General features: G+C 39.1%; 6 protein-coding genes and 1 non-coding gene across 8 annotated transcripts; 5 read left to right on the top strand and 2 right to left on the bottom strand.

The window, feature by feature from the left end:
* Positions 1 to 331: 331 nt before the first annotated feature.
* LOC18015595 (translocator protein homolog) lies at positions 332 to 1,143 on the bottom strand. Its single transcript, XM_006397909.2, has one exon. The coding sequence runs from the start codon at positions 1,052 to 1,054 to the stop codon at positions 467 to 469; it is 588 nt and encodes a 195-aa protein (XP_006397972.1). The 5' UTR covers positions 1,055 to 1,143; the 3' UTR covers positions 332 to 466.
* A 430-nt stretch (positions 1,144 to 1,573) lies between these two features.
* On the top strand, positions 1,574 to 4,297 carry LOC18015594 (dol-P-Man:Man(5)GlcNAc(2)-PP-Dol alpha-1,3-mannosyltransferase). 2 transcript variants are annotated; one of them, XM_006397908.2, is made up of 13 exons: positions 1,574 to 1,768; positions 1,859 to 1,893; positions 1,969 to 2,106; positions 2,177 to 2,245; positions 2,357 to 2,514; positions 2,603 to 2,669; positions 2,754 to 2,807; positions 3,021 to 3,109; positions 3,205 to 3,321; positions 3,448 to 3,557; positions 3,657 to 3,735; positions 3,814 to 3,870; positions 3,963 to 4,297. In XM_006397908.2, the coding sequence occupies exons 1-13, from the start codon at positions 1,618 to 1,620 to the stop codon at positions 4,132 to 4,134; spliced, it is 1,296 nt and encodes a 431-aa protein (XP_006397971.1). In that variant the 5' UTR covers positions 1,574 to 1,617; the 3' UTR covers positions 4,135 to 4,297. The 2 variants fall into 2 exon arrangements, with proteins under 2 accessions (XP_006397971.1, XP_024010760.1); XM_024154992.1 differs by having other exon boundaries at positions 1,591 to 1,768; positions 1,974 to 2,106.
* A 2,913-nt stretch (positions 4,298 to 7,210) lies between these two features.
* Positions 7,211 to 10,049, top strand: LOC18015593 (putative indole-3-acetic acid-amido synthetase GH3.9). The gene is made up of 4 exons (XM_006397907.2): positions 7,211 to 7,547; positions 7,668 to 7,769; positions 8,523 to 9,346; positions 9,423 to 10,049. The coding sequence occupies exons 1-4, from the start codon at positions 7,252 to 7,254 to the stop codon at positions 9,977 to 9,979; spliced, it is 1,779 nt and encodes a 592-aa protein (XP_006397970.1). The 5' UTR covers positions 7,211 to 7,251; the 3' UTR covers positions 9,980 to 10,049.
* A 186-nt stretch (positions 10,050 to 10,235) lies between these two features.
* On the top strand, positions 10,236 to 10,306 carry TRNAG-CCC. Its single transcript has one exon. It is a non-coding gene; the product is annotated as a tRNA-Gly (tRNA).
* A 465-nt stretch (positions 10,307 to 10,771) lies between these two features.
* On the bottom strand, positions 10,772 to 12,253 carry LOC18015592 (glutathione S-transferase F8, chloroplastic). The gene is made up of 3 exons (XM_006397906.2): positions 11,890 to 12,253; positions 11,729 to 11,777; positions 10,772 to 11,401 (listed from the first exon to the last, which is right to left on the bottom strand). The coding sequence occupies exons 1-3, from the start codon at positions 12,199 to 12,201 to the stop codon at positions 10,953 to 10,955; spliced, it is 810 nt and encodes a 269-aa protein (XP_006397969.1). The 5' UTR covers positions 12,202 to 12,253; the 3' UTR covers positions 10,772 to 10,952.
* Positions 12,254 to 14,112: 1,859 nt separating this feature from the next.
* On the top strand, positions 14,113 to 15,590 carry LOC18015590 (universal stress protein PHOS34). The gene is made up of 4 exons (XM_006397905.2): positions 14,113 to 14,502; positions 14,641 to 14,735; positions 15,084 to 15,205; positions 15,303 to 15,590. The coding sequence occupies exons 1-4, from the start codon at positions 14,319 to 14,321 to the stop codon at positions 15,388 to 15,390; spliced, it is 489 nt and encodes a 162-aa protein (XP_006397968.1). The 5' UTR covers positions 14,113 to 14,318; the 3' UTR covers positions 15,391 to 15,590.
* A 229-nt stretch (positions 15,591 to 15,819) lies between these two features.
* On the top strand, positions 15,820 to 18,266 carry LOC18015591 (E3 ubiquitin-protein ligase RFI2). The gene is made up of 6 exons (XM_006397903.2): positions 15,820 to 16,327; positions 16,827 to 16,999; positions 17,106 to 17,161; positions 17,242 to 17,267; positions 17,364 to 17,658; positions 17,746 to 18,266. The coding sequence occupies exons 1-6, from the start codon at positions 16,120 to 16,122 to the stop codon at positions 18,089 to 18,091; spliced, it is 1,104 nt and encodes a 367-aa protein (XP_006397966.1). The 5' UTR covers positions 15,820 to 16,119; the 3' UTR covers positions 18,092 to 18,266.
* The last annotated feature ends 6 nt before the right edge of the window (positions 18,267 to 18,272 follow it).

Here is an 18,272-nt window from a genome sequence, read left to right as displayed (position 1 = left end):
AAAGCCCAAATAAATCGGTTTGGATCAAAAATATCCTAGTGAAATACGGCCTATAAAACAACACTTGTAAAAGTCAGAACCGAAACTGAATTAACCCAACTACATTAAATCTATTTTCCATCAAGAAAAATACCTGGAAGGAAATTTCGATTTTCCCGTCTAAATTAATTGGAACAAAATTTGATACTAGTACGTGCCTCTGTTTGTTTGTCCATTTCAAGCTCTCTTTTTTTTTTGTTTTCTTATATATTTATATATTTATTTTAGCTTTTAGGTTAATTCGTCTCAGTTAGGGGAAACAACAAGCTTTAGCCTAAAAACATGGAAATAGAAAAGTATCATGTTCATGTCGATTACTCCACAAAAGAGAAGAAGATGGAATCACAACGACAACTTTATGTATAATATATCACAAAACACTCATAAAAACGCAGAACCATCATGACTCTATACTAACAGAATAGCATCACGCGATTGCAAGCTTTACATTAACGGCGGCTACAAACGCAGCACAAGCCAAACACAGCTTTACCAGATTACCAGCGACCGGACTTATCTCATTAAAGGCCTTGTAGCATCCGAACAAGGCCGCAGATTGACCCAACCACACCGCAAGCCCGGCCACTCCCGACCCGACCCGAACAATAACCGGACCCCAAGCCAAACAGAGCATAAACTGAGCCAAGTAAAGATACAGAGCATTGGGCTTCTTGTGGAACCCACCGTCTACCCACACGAGCCACGCAGCCAAGCCCATAAGACCACTTGACGCGAGACGTATGGCGTGTAGGACCCACAGAGGTGGGATCCAAGACGTGGACTGAGCTCTACTCCCGTAGCCGCCGCCACTTGTGCCGAGGAAATACGTGGCGAAGAGCGTCATGAGCACAGGAGCCGCAACCGCTACCGTCAGCGATTTGAGACCGCGTTTTGCCATCGCCCTCTTTTGATCGCGTTTGCCTTTGCTCTTGTCGTCAGCGTTTTTCCTCTCCGTCTCGGCCATAGCGGCGTCTCTGTCGTCTCCGCCACGGTGCCTGATGTCCTGAGAGTCCATCACAGCGTCCAACACAGGATATTTGAGATCGAGGGATTGAGAAATGAGAGATGAGAAATGCGAAAATTGAGAAAGAGAAGAAGCTTTATTTGGTCAAAGAGCATTTTCAGGAGATGAAGTTTATAAAGAGGAAGCCAAGAGTTGGGAGGCACTGGTGTTGCAGAGACACGTGGCGATTTGTTGACAGATATGTCTACACGTGGAATGCGATTTAATAGTTTTTTTTTGTTTGGGGGATATTAATCGACTTTGTGAAAAAGTTTGGACACGTGCTCTTATGTTATGCCCCATGACAGAGATATGTCCAAACTTCTTCAGTCGGTATCTTTTTTTTTCGTAATAAATGGAAGAAAATATAGATATTAAGCGATAAATAAGCATCGTGTCTGTTTACCAAAATAATAAAAAAAGATACCGAGTGAAGAAATTAAGCCCAATATGTAATTGTTATATTGGGCTATACTATGGGCTAAAAACTATTTAAATCAGAAGTAGTTTTAACTTGTCTGTTTCGCAAAATTCTTTTTGTTCTGGTTTCATCATCATCAGATTCACCGGTGAACATGGAGGCAAGCTTAAGAGCTTCTGGTAACCGTCGGCACGGGAAATTGACGAATCGATCCGATCTGGTAAAAAAACCAGTAATTCCATTCGCCTTCGCCTTAACTCTCGCTGATGCAATCCTCGTCGCACTTATCATCGCCTATGTTCCATGTGAGATCTTAATTTCCTACAGTTTTTTTTGCTTTTGTGTCTCTCGAAATGTGCATTGGACATGGTTTTTTTTTTGGCTTGATTGAACAGACACGAAGATCGATTGGGATGCTTACATGTCACAGGTTAGTGGTGATCATTGGGTAGGTCGAATCCAAGTGGGTTTAGTAAGTGAAAAGTTTTGGTAAATTTGGGGGCAGGTTAGTGGGTTTCTTGGGGGAGAGAGAGACTATGGGAAGTTGAAAGGAGATACAGGGCCATTGGTTTATCCGGCAGGTTTCCTCTATATTTACTCTGCTGTGCAGCATTTAACCGGAGGGGAAGTCTACCCTGCTCAGGTATCTTTGGATTTTTTTGTCTCTCTCTTATTCAGGGAGCTGTTGAACTTGACATGTTCGCTTAATGCAGATTCTTTTCGGAGTTCTCTACATTTTCAATCTGGCCATCGTCTTGTTCATCTATGCGAAGACTGATGTGGTATAGTGAAGCCTTTTTTTTTTTTCTCTTAATGAAAGAACCTTTTGCTTTTCCATTCATGATACGAAAAGTACATAATTCGTGGATGATACTTCTCCTTACGTATTACAGGTGCCATGGTGGGCGCTATTTCTACTGTGTTTATCCAAGAGAATACATTCGATCTTTGTTCTCCGTCTCTTTAATGATTGTTTTGCCATGACTCTCCTACATGCGTCAATGGCTCTCTTTCTCTATCGTAAATGGCATCTCGGCATGCTTGTTTTCAGGTTAGGTTGCTGCTTTTTTCTTCTCCATCCTTTTGATTAACTAGTCTGCTTATTCTTTATATAATTTTTTTTCTATATATATATACAGCGGAGCTGTTTCCATAAAGATGAATGTACTTTTGTATGCTCCACCTTTGTTACTCTTGCTACTAAAGGTATGTCTGAGGAAGATATTTGATTTGCTTTCTTCTTCTTCTAGCATTGATTCTTCTTCATACGTCAACTCTTACTATTCACAGGCCATGAATATAATTGGAGTGGTATCTGCTTTAGCTGGTGCAGCTCTTGTTCAGGTTTCTCTTTTTTTTTTTTTTTTTTTTTTTTTTTTTATCTCTGAGACGTCCCGTTATTCACTAATTTTTATGCCTAGTATTGTTTCTCCATGTAAAGCTGGAAACTTGTTAACTGTTTATTCAATGTATATAGGTGAGTTGCAATATCCAGCGAATTACAATTTTGATAATGCAACAAGTACCATTCAACTGGTCAGTGAATGGTTTATACAGATTTTCGTGGGATTGCCCTTTCTGATAACATATCCGGTTTCATACATTGCAAACGCCTTTGATCTTGGACGTGTTTTTATTCACTTCTGGTATCGCTCTCTCCTCTCCCTCTAAATCTGATAAAATTGCTTATGGGATGTAAATATATCTTTTGAGCTCTAACGCTAATTTGAGCTCTAAACAGGTCTGTTAACTTCAAATTTGTTCCAGAAAAAGTTTTTGTGTCCAAAGAATTTGCGATATGCTTGCTCATTGCTCACCTATGTCTCCTTGCGGCGTTTGCAAATTCTAAATGGTGCAAGTAAGTAGAAGCACAGAGTCTGTTAGTACAAAGTCATTTCTCATGAAGCAGCTGCATTTTTGTTCTACGGTAGTCCGTATCTTCTGTGTATGGCATTTGTTATAACGAGTATGTTGACTTCCGTAGGCAAGAAGGCGGGATTATAGGCTTCATGCGTTCTAAGCGTTTCTTCTTGACGCTTCCATCTTCCCTCTCGTTCAATGATTTCTCAACCGCAGAGATTCTTACGAAAGAACGTAAGCTTTTACTGTGTTTTTTTTTTTCTTTTGGAGGGGGGCATTTATTTGTCTGTTGCCCAAACTTATTGGCTTTCCACTTGTCCACTTGAATAACAGATATCGTGACAACCATGTTTGTTGGGAATTTCATTGGCATTGTATGCGCTCGTTCCATGCACTACCAGTTCTACTCATGGTAACGAAAGAAAAAACCTATTATTTCTTCTTCTTCTTTCTTGTGGCCTCAAACCCAACCCTCGTATGATCACAACAGGTACTTTTATTCGCTGCCTTTTCTGCTATGGAGAACTTCGTTTCCTACTTGGCTGCGGTAAAATCATTTTCTGTGATCTTTACCCTAAACCACAGTAAAAAAGTCCCTAAACCTGATCCGTCTTCTTGTTTTTGTTTTGACTGGAAAAGCTTGATCTTGTTCTTCGGTATCGAGCTTTGCTGGAACGTGTATCCATCAACACCAGTCTCCTCGGCTTTGTTACTGTGTCTACACTTGACCGTCCTGTGGGGTCTCTGGTTGGCCCCTTTATATAATCCTTATCAACTCAAAAAAGACCAAAGCCACAGAAAGCATAAGTGAACCTTTGATGATGCTCTTTTGCTCTTCTTGTTTCTCAAGACTTTGTTAGAGATAAAGCTTGACTTATATATATCATGGTGATTTATATACCTTGGCTTTTTCAGCCTTTTTTTTTTTTGGTCTTTATCCAAGTACATGTGTTATAAATGTGTTTGTCCTCAAATTAAACGTTTATGGTTTAATCTATTACAGACTTTACAAACATCTCCTCATTACGATTGCTGACTAACAAGGGTTTGAAATCACTTAAATCCTCTTTTCAAATAAGTCAATGTTTTCGATCAATAAATATGATCACATGATCCATCATTTAGTAGAGAGTACCTTTGCTTTGTTTTTGACGGTAGAGTGAATGTATGTGAGATTTTAATCTCTTTTTTTCTTTTTCTTTTCAAACGCTATTATTGATGTCGTCACCAAGGGAAAAAAAAAAACTGATTACGTAAGGCGGGCCTAGGCAGCGGTCATCTCTAGAAACAATTTACTTTTTTTCTTTTCCAAATGGCATCCTGTGCTGTGCTAAAAGAAGAACAAAGAATAGCATCTTTTTTTTTCTTCTAAATTTTGGTAGAGCTCAAAATCGTTATGCTTTTAAATTGGGTTCTTAAAATTAAGTTTCCCTTGATTTGACGCGGTGTAGAATATGTGCTTCTTTAACCTATTAGACTTTTTCACTTTTCTTCTTTTACTCTGTTGAACCCATGGTAATATCTTTCTTTCTTTTTTTTTTCTTTTTTTCTTGTAGCAAACTTCTTTGGCATTGAACTTGATCATACAGAACATCGCTATATATATATGATCAACACAAGTCGATCCGACCGATAAGGAGTGGTATCAAGCTGAATCTTGAGAGAAAGCAAATAAATAAATAAAAAGACCAAGGTACACCATAGCAAAGATATACAAAGTATTAAAGTAAGCTCACTAAGGACTCTTAGCTAGCCCCGCTTCATGATTCGTGCGGTCTAATGAGACAACGAGGGTTTAGAACCTTCTTACCTTTCATTCGCAAGTGCATGAATACTAGTGTCCATGTTCACTTCCTGCTGATTCATCTAATAGGTTTACACCGTCAGGACTTGCTAAACAGAATTTCTTTGCTCATCCATACTTATTCAAATTATTCTGCTATTATTACGTATTAAATGATCATCTGTGATTTTATTATTATGGATACAATTATGTTTCCTTAATCTTCACAGTGATTAATTAGGACATGATGACTTGAGATGTGTTCTTAGTTTATTAGTCACTGTCTGTCCTTGTGTACTGTTGATAATTGCCTAAAGAAAGTAAACAAAGAGTTATTCAGTTGTATAAATATTTATGGTGTCGTGATGTTTCTATTAAACATTGCTAGAAAACTGTCTCTGGCAAATGAAGGCTCGAAGCCAGAAAAAGGAACACGTGAGCTTATCTTCATAGTCTTTTGCTTGACCTTGTCTATCTATTTTTATATCTTTTTTTACTTGTTTTTGTTCGTTACAATGAGTCACCTTCATTTGTTTTTCTTTCTGTAAATATATGAGATAAGTCTCGGTGGTTACATAGTCGTGATACATATAGCATACGTACAGTGTTCTGCATCCATTGAATTTAAATTTTTTTTCCCCATCTCTCATGAGAAGAAAAAAGAATGTTTACTCTTGATAATGTTCATAGTCAGCTTTCAGATTTGCCTTAGATAGACAACAACTTCTTACAGTTGATAACAGCTTGTCTGTTGCTTTTTTGTTGATTATGGATTCCATTAACACAAAAAATGCCAAGAAAAGTGAATTGCTTTTAATCTTTTCACAACTTGCACAGGAACAATAAAAATATATCACTCTGATAGAGTCAAAAGTTTGATCGTGACATTAGAACAGCCATGTATTTGCGTATGATGTTTCATGTTTTTAACTTGTCCTTTGCATCTTAGAAATAGGGTTCACAAAATGGTTTCTTGAAGTTACATGGTTCACGATTAAAGACCCACGGAGGAAAAATAATGTGCGTTTGATTGATTATATATGTGCTCTGTTAGTCGTCAGCTTTAAGCAGGGAATCTGAAGAGGGAACAGATCCAGCTTGTGGATAAGGATGTGAACCAATAGTATCTGAGTTTAAAGACTGTTAGATAGATCTCTTTTGTTTGTTTTTATTCTATTTTATGGGAATGGTTGAGAAGTGAATCACTATGCATGGATTACTCCCAAAAGGGTTACTAGTGCGATACGTACATTATATGCTAAACTGAGTCACCAAAATAAGAGAGAGAGAGAGAGAGAGAGAGAGAGAGAGAGAGAGAGAGAGAGAGAGAGAGAGAGATCCAAGTTTAAGGTATTTGTATGCTTTGCTTGTCATTAACCTTTCTGCGTATGGAAAAAGAATCCACCCCAACAGCCTCCACAATGTCTGGTTAGAGTTGTTCCTCTTGAGGGACAGAGCAGCGTCAGCAATTGTTTAGTTAGTGGTGGACTTTCGCTAAATTATCAGATGCGGCGAGCACCAAACGCATCATGTCTTAAAGCTTGATGATCATGACAGTGGTTGATCATTAAAAAGAATGTGGTCCACTTTTGGGATTTCTTGATAAAAAAAAAAAAACAAAAAGGATGGTTGAGATTGTTTCTCTGATTCTCATGCTGATCTCACAAAGTCTCTTCGTTTACTAAGAAATGTTTACTGACTCTTCTTTGGTAGCTGTAACAAATGACTCAGGCTGTTGTAGATTATTCTTATTTAAGGTGGCCTATTTGAGCTGCTAATGACCAGAAGAGGTGTTATGTTAATGTGACACAAAATTGTCAACTTAAACATAGATTTGGTTCAGAGTAAAAAGTAGACAGAAGCTCTATGTTTCTACGCAATATTAGTCTCTTTTTTAAGTACATATTTTTCTTATACGTATTATTGTCCTTGATGCTGAGCTTCCATTATTGATGACCTCAGCAGTGGTTTTTTTTTGATAAAAAAATTTCCGTTAACTGATACATTGCAAGGACAAAGTTAATTTCCATTTCTGGATATCTAAGTATGGCTAAATCCACTATAAATACATCTCCTTGCTTTGGGTCCTGAGGCATTCATTACCTCTCTTCTTCTTCTAGTTTTGTCTTTGGTTTAATCTGAAAAATGGATGTAACGAAGCTTGATTACAACTACAAAGGTGACAATGCATTAAAAGAGCTCGAGAGGATCACCTCGAAAGCTGCTGAAGTTCAAGATAACATTTTATGTGGGATCTTAGAACGAAACAAGGACACAGAGTACTTGAGTAAGTACATGAAAGGCTCTAAGGACGCTCTGGAGTTTAAACGCTCTGTGCCAATCATAAAGTACAAAGATGTCTGTCCTTACATTCAGAGAATTGCAAATGGAGAAGACTCTTCTCTTATTACTGGTCATCCAATCACTGAAATATTATGCAGGTTAGTTTCTTTATTTCTGCCTGAATCTTTCTTAGTTGCTGCCTCTTCTTCCTTTGTGTCTGAATTGATTTTTTTATTCGTATAACTGTGGAGATGTATTGTCTTTCTTGCATTTTGCAGCTCAGGGACTTCTGGTGGAGAGCCAAAGCTAATGCCAACCATTTCTGAAGATCTTGATCGCCGCACTTTTCTCTACAATCTTATTATGCCAATCGTGAACAAGTTAGTATAATTCTCCCTCGTTAGTATTCAGTATAGTCATGTTCTATGATCTCCCTTTAACATCCTTCTTGATGCTCTCCAAACGATTATCTTCTTTCTGAAATCTTTTATAATCAAAGAAAGGAAATACAGTGAGCACATGCATATTATTAACTTGATAAAACAAAGTGGCTGACCTCATGTTCCATAAAAGGAACCACTAGGAGTCTAGGAGTGTTCCTGTAGTTGTAGCACGGATAATGGATATGTCTCAAAACTACTAAGGTATGGAAGTGGAAGGACACATCACATGAGGTTCTTGAATGTTATTATTATTATCCATTGGAAATATTGAAAAGAAAAGAAAAAGAAAAAAAACGTATGGTTTTTAATTACCAAGAAGCCTCATGTGTGGATATGTTTTCATAATCATTGTAGCACTAACATATGGAATATGGATACACTCATAAAGGTACTGGCCGTGGTACCAATAAATCACATTAAAATAGGTTTCTCACTAAGGAAGTTTTTGCTTTAGGCTTTGAGTGTTTTGTTTTGTTAATTAGTGGTATCATATCATGTACTATAAAGTTTGCATCCATCATCTTTTATCCACACGCCATTTTCATGTCCCCACCAAAGATTCTCTGAGAATTTTCAACAGCACTCACTAAACCTCGAGAATCATTTAGTGTTTTTTTCCTTTTTACCTCTTTTACCATCATCTTCTTGTTCTGTCTTTAATCCTCTGTTTTATTTTTCTTCTTCTGACAGGTATGTAACTGGACTTGACAAAGGAAAAGCAATGTACTTAAATTTCGTCAAAGCTGAAACATCAACTCCTTGTGGTTTACCAATTAGAGCAGTCCTCACAAGCTACTACAAGAGCAAACATTTCCAATGCAGAGCTTATGATCCATTCAACGACTTAACCAGTCCTATCCAAACCATCCTTTGTGAAGACAGCAACCAAAGCATGTACTGTCAGTTATTAGCCGCACTGATTCACCGCCACAAAGTGATGCGTTTAGGAGCGGTCTTTGCTTCAGCGTTTCTCCGTGGAATCTCTTATCTCGAGCAAAAATGGAGCCAGCTCTGCGAAGACATCCGCACGGGTCATCTCAGTCCCATGATCACGGATCCAGGGTGCCAGATGGCCATGTCTTGCCTTTTAACGTCGCCAAATCCAGGCTTAGCAAACGAGATCGAGGAAATATGTGGACGCTCGTCGTGGAAAGGGATTATCTGTCAGCTGTGGCCGAAAGCAAAGTTCATTGAAGCAGTAGTGACAGGGTCGATGGCACAGTACATACCAGCGCTTGAGTTCTTTAGCCAGGGAAAGATTCCATTGGTTTGTCCAATGTATGCTTCCTCTGAGACTTACTTTGGAGTCAACGTGAAGCCACTGTCGAAACCAGCCGACGTCGTTTTCACACTCTTGCCTAACATGTGCTACTTCGAGTTTATCCCTCTCGGCAAGAACGGGACCCTCTCTCTTGACCTAGACGACGATGATCAAGTCCCTTGTGATAAAGTCGTTGACCTGGTCAACGTAAAACTTGGACGCTACTATGAGCTGGTGGTCACAACTTTCGCAGGTAAAAAAAAAGTAGAAATCTAAATAAATTGCTACTATTTGATCCTTTTAACATTTTGATGAAATGTTTGGAACAGGATTGAACCGGTACCGAATCGGGGATGTTCTTCAAGTGGCCGGTTTCTACAACAAAGCACCACAATTCCGGTTTATCTGCAGGAGAAACGTGGTTCTAAGCATCGACTTAGACAAAACCAACGAGGAAGATCTACACAGGAGCATCACGTTGGCCAAGAAGAATCTCCACAACAAGGCATTCCTGGCGGAATACACGAGCTACGCGGACACGTCATCAGTGCCAGGTCACTACGTGCTCTTCTGGGAGATCCAAGGGCTCGAACCTGATCATCAACAGAAGCTGATGGAAGAGTGTTGCATTGCGGTTGAGGAAGAGCTTGACTACATTTACAGACAATGCAGGACGAAAGAGAGATCGATCGGGCCGTTGGAGATAAGAGTGGTGGAGCCAGGAACGTTCGAGAAACTCATGGACCTGATTATAAGCCAAGGAGGCTCCTTTAATCAGTACAAAACGCCGAGATGTGTTAAGTCCGACAGTGCCACGCTCGAGCTCTTGAACGCCCACGTCACCGCTTCCTTCTTTAGCCCCCGTTACCCGACTTGGTCCCCGTGACTAATTTCTATATAATTTACACTCTCCGTAATTAATTAATAATCAACATCACCATCGTTTTCGCGGTTTAGGATATGTGTGTGAGTGTGAGTGCGCGTCTTTGCTACTTTATTTATAATAAAAAAAATAACAAATTTGGGATAACTACTAGCACTATCAGAACACTCCAAATTCATTACATTAGTGTCTGATTGTTATTCTTGGACATCCAGATTTATTTTAATTACTTCAATTAAAAGTAGCAGAATGACACGAAGCGCATCTGGTGTAGTGGTATCATAGTACCCTCCCACGGTACTGACCAGGGTTCGATTCCCTGGATGCGCATTTTCTTTTTTTTTTTGGGTTTTTTTCCATTGTATCTCGGCAACCGCATCTTCGCTTCTCTGTTTCTGTCGGTGTAAAACAAGAGATTACTACGTGTATGAATGGTTGAGACGCGAGATCATTTATGGATTTCTATGAGTTGCTGAGAGGATGCGAGTATAGTTTTGGGTTGTACTCTGTGAGTTTCAGCGATCCTCATCGGCAAAGAGATCTCGCCCAAACTATCTGCTTTTCTCAAGGGCAACACCACCTTACTTGGACCCCAAGGCATCACTCAATTGCAGAGCAACTTTTTTTCTTCAGTTACGTCCTCCTAATAGCGTTGCATTTATTATGTATACATTCGCTTCTGACGAATCCGGTTCTGTTTTTTTTTTTTTTTTGACCTCTACGAATCCGGTTCTGTTTATTGTAAGCGGAATGCTGTATTTCAATTACAAATAGGCTCTGCTTTTTCTATTGCACATATTAATTTGACTAGGATTGATGATTCCAAAACACAACAAGCACAGAAGAAGAAGAGAAGATACCAGGATGACGATACATTACTGAAAACATACAAGAGTAGAGTACACACAATAAGACAGCTCATTTATTTATCACAAGGAAAAGCTCAAAGCAAATGAAAGAAAGAAAAGAGGTCAGGTTACTGCTTTTGGAGGGCAACAACCTTAGCCCAAGCTGGCCTGGCGGTAATCTTCTTGACCCAGTCGCAAACCTTAGCGCGAGATTCAAAGAGTTTCTTGGAGTCGGTACCCATCAAGTAATGGATGGCTGGGAGGTGGTGAAGATCAGCCAAAGTGAAGCAATCACAGGCCAAAAAGTCAGATTTGGCGAGCCTAGCCTCGTAGATATCCAGGACCTTGACGAGCTTCCCTTCGAGCTCTTCCACAGCGGCGGGGTCGGTGGTCATGCCGAACATGCCTTTGAAGATACGCTCGAAGGCTATCTTTGAGGCGATTGGGTCAAACTGTTGACCTTCAACTTGAAGCCATACGTTAGTGGTTGCCTTGACTTTCTTGCAGCCTGGGCACAGAAGCTTCTCTCCTTTCTCACTGTACTCCTCCGCTATGTACTCTGTGATGGCTCTTGACTCTGCAAATCACCAAAAACAAATCTTTCAGCAATCTATAGATCGATCCCATTAACCCAAAGAAAAAGCATGGATTCTACTAAAAACCAGAGAAGAAATGAGTCGAACACACACAGTCAGAGCAATCTGTCATTTCAGATGAATGAGTTATCCGATACTTGAGACTAGTGATTCTGTGATCTAAAAGTCGAATAATCAACAATCAAAATCACAAAGATCTGATGTTCGTGATTTTGGTGGGCAGCTGTGTGACTGATCGATCACCAACCACTTTTTGATGAGTTTGACTTTTTGTTTTGTTATTGAATTAAAAAGGATAACAAACTCACCAAATAGCGTCAAGTCACCGTCTTGGAGAGCAGGAATCTGACCGAACGGCTGAATCAAACCCAAAAACAAAAAAAAAAAGAAGAAGAAGGGAAGAGCATCATGAATCGTTAGATAGATGATATAATGAAAACTTGAAAAGTATCAAGAGGGAGGACTTTACGTTGAGGGAAAGGAAGGGCTCCTGCTTGTGAGCACCGGCCCTCATATCGACGGGGATCAATTCGAAATCGAGATCCTTCTCGTAAAGAGCAGCGAGGACGCGCATGGTGGCTGTCGACATGGGAACTCCGTGAACCTTGATGCTGGCCATGGTGATTGAGGTCGTCCGAGACTGAGAAGATTTGGATCTCAAGTTGTTGAATTTAAATGATTTGAAAGTGGGTGGAGATAATAATAAGCCAAGAGGGGATGATGAATGGGGATTTATAGGAGGAGGAGCCAAGGGGAGAAGAACAAGTCCTCCCATTCCCATTATTTTTTTTTTTTTTTTTGTCTTTCCAGAAACTTCTCACCACCACCACGTCTCCTCCTCTCTCTTTTTTTCCTTTACTTTTTTTGCTCTTTTTTATAAATAAATTATTTTGTTAAGTCCTTTCTCTTTCGCTACATCTCACATTTTCCCCTTTCTTTTCTCCATTTTTGTGTTAAACCATGATTTACATTTAACCGGAACATAAAAACATATTCATTAATTGTTTTGCAACTCGATGACGACTATAAGCTAAACCTACAATTCAATATCAAAAGTATATATCAATGCCAATTGCTGTAGTTAGATTCATGTCATTATTTACTATTATTTTTGTTCAAATCATCTCATTACTTATTTTCGTCTCTACTTAAAGAAATACAATCCTTTGTACTTGTCATGGTTTTTGTTTTTATATATCATATAGAAAAATAATTCTGCTTCATACAATTTTCACTTATTATTATTATTAGAGAATTTTTTTGCCTTTTTTTATATGCTTAAGCAAAGCATAAAATTTGTTAAAGCAGGTAATGATATGTTTAACAAAAAAAAAAGCAGGTAAATGATATGATTGTAGGAGTGAGATGAAAAAGTCAAGCTTTTGTAGAATCCAATGATCTATCCATCTTTATCTTTCGCGAGACGACTCTGTCTAAACATATTTTTAAATTCTACTACATAGTACATATTAATGAAGATATACACACATATTATGGATGTGAAGGTGTCTAATCAAAGAATTAAAAATACCAGGAAAGAGAAAGGACTACCTACCGACAAACCAGGCCATTTAAAAAAATATATATATATTTTTTAAAACTAACCCAAAAAGAAAGACGTGAAGTGATGATAATTAGTGACGTCACTTTTGATCAATATACGGTATACCTAATACTAATACCTATATCTGGAAAAGAAAAAAAGAAAAGAAAAAACTCTCAAATGTTTACCATCACTATAGAAAGAGAACCATATCTATCGTATCTCTATCTAAATTCATCTTAGCTGATGGGATTCTCCCCTCCATTCGTTTAATTTCGTTAGAAAGGGTTGGTTATGCATTTGGGCAGCGCAGTTATTTCAAACTATCCTCCAGGGAGCCTAATCTGGGCCTTCTGGCCCGCTAGAGTTACATCGGAAAACTCATAGTGGGCCATGTTAAATCCAAAGCGACCATGCATATATATATGCCTTACGAAGTGCGAACATATACATATGTAGTGATCGGGGTGCTGTATTTTATAAATTGTTACAATTTGGGATTCGACTGTAAAATCATGACATGGGGATCGTTGTTCGTAGAATGATTATAGAGCTATGTTTATCTCCGAAATCGCTTACTAATTTTATACTGTGTGCGGGAGATGTCTCTGAGAAATGTTGCAAGGTTGGTAATTTGTGTGGATGAATTCTGGTAAAAGTTAAACCCCAAGAACAATAAAAAAAACCATTAGCAAAATGTGAACCCTAAATAAATAAACGCTGAATGATTATTATCCACAAGGACCACAACAATAATAAAAATAAAAATAAAAATAAAAATAAATCATACGTTTATTCATGAGACATTAGTTGGAAGATCAACTATATATATACATAATACACATGCTTTATTTAAGTAAAATAATTAAAACTCTTCATGCAAGTTCAACCCAACAAATTTGTTAAGAATGGAAGAAGAAGAATGGTTACGTTTTTAAACTAATTTCTACTTGTTGTAAGAAAAAAAAAAAACTAATTTCTACTTGAATTTAACGTTTTCAATAGTATTGATTAGGCAACAAGGGTATGGTATAATAAGTGGAAAAAAGAAGAAAAAAATGGGTGGAGCAGAGCAAGCATTAAAAGAATTGGGTCGCATCAGAAGAAATTTACGGAATCAAAAGGCATAAATAAAAGTAACAAGAGGACCATCCACGTCATCAAAGTATCGCATTCCTCCTCCTCTTTCAGTTGTACTTGTACACAAACTCTGCTTTTATTTCCTTTCTCTGCCACTTTGGAATCTTCTAGGCTTCTTTCTTTGGTTCTTTCTTTCTAGCACAAAAAGATACACAAAGAGCTCGTTGAGATATTTTACGCGACAGATCGGCGCCGACGAGCAGTTGAGAGATTTGATGGATACCGGAGAGGAGAAACCGGTGATGGTCGTCGGGGTGGACGAAAGCGAGCAGAGCAACTACGCTTTGGAGTGGACGCTGGATCGTTTCTTCGCTCCTTACGCTCCCAATTTTCCTTTCAAGCTCTTCATCGTCCACGCCAAACCTAACGCCGTCTCCGCCGTTGGTCTCGCTGGTCCCGGTACGTACGCTCTCCGTTTCCTTAAACCGGAACCAGTCGAATCTTCTTCCTTCCTTACTTTCTTCTTCTAGGGTTCGATCTGTTTTAGTTAGGAGGAATCAAATTTGGGGTTTTTAATTTTTTGATCATTTGTGTTAGGAACTGCGGAGGTTGTACCTTATGTTGATGCAGATTTGAAGCATACCGCTGCTAGGGTTGTCGAGAAATCCAAAGCAATTTGCCAGTCCAAATCCGTACGCTTTCCTTACCTTGTTTTTGTTTTATTCATCACAGAACTCTGCTTGTTATATATATATATATATATATATTATCACCTGATTTGATGATGAAAATTTTGATGATGAAAATTTTGATGATGAAGGACTTCCAAATCGATTTCTTTTCTTTTCTTCTTTCATCAATTATCATATGTATAGGAGGACTAGGCAGTATATGGAATTCTCTACTACATCCCCTTTATTAGAAGTTTGACATGCTAAGAAGCACACTAGATTTTGTCTTAAGCAATTGTATCTAGCTATATCAGGCGCAGCTACACATTCTTCTCAATATGATGATCATTCTAGGTGTTTGTTGTCTAGGTTCATGGCGTGATGATCGAAGTTTTTGAAGGCGATGCTAGAAATATCCTATGTGAAGTTGTAGATAAACACCATGCCTCTCTTCTTGTTCTCGGAAGCCATGGATATGGAGCTATCAAGAGGTTTTTTTTTTCTTCACTGCACCCCCTATCAATCTTTGCACTATACTGTATATCGATTCTTTTTCCTTACTATCATCACTTGCCGGTTTGCGAACAGGGCGGTTCTTGGGAGCGTGAGCGACTACTGTGCTCATCATGCTCACTGCTCGGTGATGATCGTGAAGAAGCCTAAGACCAAGGCCTGAAACCAAACCTTTCTCAGTCATAAAGCAAAGTCTCAATTTCGGTGATGTGAAATAATTTTAGCTTGATGTCAAACGTTTCAAAACAATCTATATCTTACAATGGCGTCAGTATTTGTGTGTAATTTTTGTTTATTACATATTCTCTACCTTTTCCAAACTATTTATTCCCGTCCGTTTAATAATGTTACATCCTTCTCTAATCTCTACAACAAAACGGACTTACAACCTTCACAAATCACAAGTACAAATAAGTTATCAAAGCTTCAAAACCTCGTGAGCTCGTATGAATGAAGGAATCTGCGGGATACTGTTATTTGAACTAAATTAACAATTAGTTTGGCTTTGTTCACCAAAAAGAATTAGTTTTGTTTCTGGATGAATACTGGTTTTGATCTATAATATTAATTTATCCAGAGTCAGAGAAAAAAAGAAAATAAATGTAGAGTCCAATGTCACTGTCTGGTTTTCAACCACGTCATCTTTAACAGGTCGGACGAGAGAGAGAGAGAGAGAGATAGAGCAAAGGAAGGATATTGATATGTAAGATTATTACCGCATCGGTTTTCAAGTCGGAGAGAGAGAGAGAGAGCGAAGGGAGATGATTTTTCAATTGATTTTTGTTTGACAAAATTTTTGTTTTTTCTTCTGAAACCGAGATTTTTTTTTTTTTTTTTTGTTTTGCTTGTGTGGGTTCTCTCCGATTGGGCGCGCCGAGAGGCTGGTGGAGATATGGCCGGAGCTAAAGATTATGATCGCCGGGTTGCTGGCCCATCGGTGGCCTCCGCGGAAGACGACGGTGGATGTGTCCCTGATAAACGCGGGAACGAGGATTCTTCGTCCCTTGTTGAAGTCTCGTGCTCGATTTGCCTCGAATTGGTGGTCGACGACGGTACCAGATCCAGGGCTAAGCTCCATTGTGGTCACGAGTTCCATTTGGGTATCTCAATTCCTTTTTCGACCAATCATACTTTCCGTTTTTGATATATATCTTATGGGTTTGTTGGAATCAATTCTTGGGGGATTTTGCATTTCCTCTAGTATCAGGATCGGTTTTGATCCAGTTTGTTGGTATTCTCGGATCCAATTCAATGCGATTATAACAAAAGTGTAGTTTTCTGATGAATCGATCACTTAACAGCCTTACCCTTCTGCATAGCTAGTCAAAGTACCCCCCATTTAATGCATTATTCTTATGGTAAGATTTTAGACGGTGAGATTTCATTAGCATATGAGAGAGAATATATCTTAGAAGCTTAAATCGCCATGACTCTGCTGTTGTATTAGAGTGAGAATCCAAGAAATAAGGTGACATGTAAATCGGTTTCTTGTAAATGTGTGTAGAGATGTCTGGTTTCTATTATGTACCTGCTGGATTTCCTTTTCTATACATGGCTTTAGCGCCATTTTTTATTTTGTTTTGTTTTGGTTCATTGCAGATTGCATCGGATCGGCGTTTAACATGAAAGGAGCCATGCAATGCCCTAACTGCCGCAGTGTCGATAAGGGTCAGTGGTTGTATGCAAATGGATCTACTCGGCCGTTTCCAGAGTTTGTCATAGAAGATTGGATCCCCGAAGAAGATTTATATGGTTTAAGTTATCCGGAAATGGTATATACTATGTGCCACCACCATATGCTTTCTTTTTCTTGTACGTGACAACTGTGCTTATCAACTATGTGAGGTCGTTTATCCTAACAATTTCGGTTGTTTGCAGCAATATCGGGTCCATTGGTGCCCGTTTGGTGAACTCTCTCAAGCAGCTGCTTTCGAGTAAGTGTACACCTTTACCACGAATTACGCCATCATCTCCCTTGCCTTATCGTTTCCATGCTTTTTGCTGTGTGTTTCAGGGAACTGGAACCTACTACCACTACATGTAAGTATTGATTGATTCTTCTCTCTATGATCATTTCCATTTTGTCTAGCAAACCGTTGATAATGTTAGATGGCATTTTTCTCTTGTCCTCCTTAGATCATAACGAGTTCCATGGACACCACGCCGCTGCTTTGAATCATTCATATCTTGCATACGCTGGACTGGGCCCAGCTGCCACTCCGAGAACTAGCGACAACACAGATGACCATCCCTGGAACACCCACTCGAATGACCATTTTCACCACCTTGCTGTTGCTCCCCAGTTTCATCATCATCATCATCATCATTCCCCATCGTTTTCTCTACCCGATGCTCATGTGGTTGATGGGGAAGTCGACTCTTCAGCACCGCCGGGCATTACACATCCGCACCCATTTCTCTTCACTTACCGGTTAGCTTTCTCGAGCTCCATATTGCTCTCAACTTTTTCTTATTTCTAGAAGTTTTTCAGAAAGTTGTTTGGATTTGGGCATTGCAGGTCTAATCCAAGAACCTCACCAGCAATTAACGCTCACCAAGGAAGCAGCACCCAAATGCGTGAACACCTTCACACGCAGCATCCTGTTTTTAATCATCAGAGGCAACATCATGCCAATGGTCCCAATCTCGCAGCTCCTCTCGTCTCTTTGACAAGAAGGGGATTACCGCCAACGATGCCAGATCAGAACGTCGGATTCTTCATCTATCCACCTCCGAGCTCATCAGGTGCACACCGTGAACCAGAAACCGATCAATTTCATGCGTGGGAGAGAGATTGGTTTCCACATTTCCATGCCCCGTCAAATCACCGCACGATCTCTAGCTTCTGGCACAGACACTTCTGAGACAAGTTTGTGTCTCTGAACCCTGAAGTCGCCTGGAAGAATTCTATCGGGCGTATGAACAATGTATAAAAGAAAACTGGGGGACTTGTTTGATCGATCAAAACTGTTTATGATGTAACTATAACTTGTTTCCAATGTACATTGTGAGCTTTACGAGAACCATTGTTGCTAAACAGAAGCT

Source organism: Eutrema salsugineum, unplaced genomic scaffold (assembly GCF_000478725.1).
Source record: "Eutrema salsugineum unplaced genomic scaffold, Eutsalg1_0 scaffold_22, whole genome shotgun sequence".
Taxonomy (NCBI): Eukaryota; Viridiplantae; Streptophyta; class Magnoliopsida; order Brassicales; family Brassicaceae; genus Eutrema; species Eutrema salsugineum.
Note: the sequence above shows the minus strand (reverse complement) of the source record. Positions and strands in the feature narration are given on the sequence as shown.

Excerpts from the sequence above, each read along its gene's own strand:
- LOC18015592 (XM_006397906.2), bottom strand. The coding sequence starts at position 12,201 with ATGGGAATGGGAGGACTTGTTCTTCTCCCCTTGGCTCCTCCTCCTATA. Across the intron at positions 11,778-11,889 it reads AGCCCTTCCTTTCCCTCAAC|CCGTTCGGTCAGATTCCTGC; the intron begins GTAAAGTCCTCC and ends GGTTTGATTCAG. Across the intron at positions 11,402-11,728 it reads CGGTGACTTGACGCTATTTG|AGTCAAGAGCCATCACAGAG; the intron begins GTGAGTTTGTTA and ends GGTGATTTGCAG.
- LOC18015593 (XM_006397907.2), top strand. The coding sequence starts at position 7,252 with ATGGATGTAACGAAGCTTGATTACAACTACAAAGGTGACAATGCATTA. Across the intron at positions 7,770-8,522 it reads ATTATGCCAATCGTGAACAA|GTATGTAACTGGACTTGACA; the intron begins GTTAGTATAATT and ends TTCTTCTGACAG. Across the intron at positions 9,347-9,422 it reads GGTGGTCACAACTTTCGCAG|GATTGAACCGGTACCGAATC; the intron begins GTAAAAAAAAAG and ends TGTTTGGAACAG.
- LOC18015591 (XM_006397903.2), top strand. The coding sequence starts at position 16,120 with ATGGCCGGAGCTAAAGATTATGATCGCCGGGTTGCTGGCCCATCGGTG. Across the intron at positions 16,328-16,826 it reads TGGTCACGAGTTCCATTTGG|ATTGCATCGGATCGGCGTTT; the intron begins GTATCTCAATTC and ends GGTTCATTGCAG. Across the intron at positions 17,268-17,363 it reads GGAACCTACTACCACTACAT|ATCATAACGAGTTCCATGGA; the intron begins GTAAGTATTGAT and ends TGTCCTCCTTAG.
- LOC18015595 (XM_006397909.2), bottom strand. The coding sequence starts at position 1,054 with ATGGACTCTCAGGACATCAGGCACCGTGGCGGAGACGACAGAGACGCC.
- LOC18015590 (XM_006397905.2), top strand. The coding sequence starts at position 14,319 with ATGGATACCGGAGAGGAGAAACCGGTGATGGTCGTCGGGGTGGACGAA. Across the intron at positions 14,503-14,640 it reads CGTTGGTCTCGCTGGTCCCG|GAACTGCGGAGGTTGTACCT; the intron begins GTACGTACGCTC and ends CATTTGTGTTAG. Across the intron at positions 15,206-15,302 it reads GGATATGGAGCTATCAAGAG|GGCGGTTCTTGGGAGCGTGA; the intron begins GTTTTTTTTTTC and ends GTTTGCGAACAG.
- LOC18015594 (XM_006397908.2), top strand. The coding sequence starts at position 1,618 with ATGGAGGCAAGCTTAAGAGCTTCTGGTAACCGTCGGCACGGGAAATTG. Across the intron at positions 1,769-1,858 it reads TATCATCGCCTATGTTCCAT|ACACGAAGATCGATTGGGAT; the intron begins GTGAGATCTTAA and ends TTGATTGAACAG. Across the intron at positions 3,322-3,447 it reads GCAAATTCTAAATGGTGCAA|GCAAGAAGGCGGGATTATAG; the intron begins GTAAGTAGAAGC and ends TGACTTCCGTAG.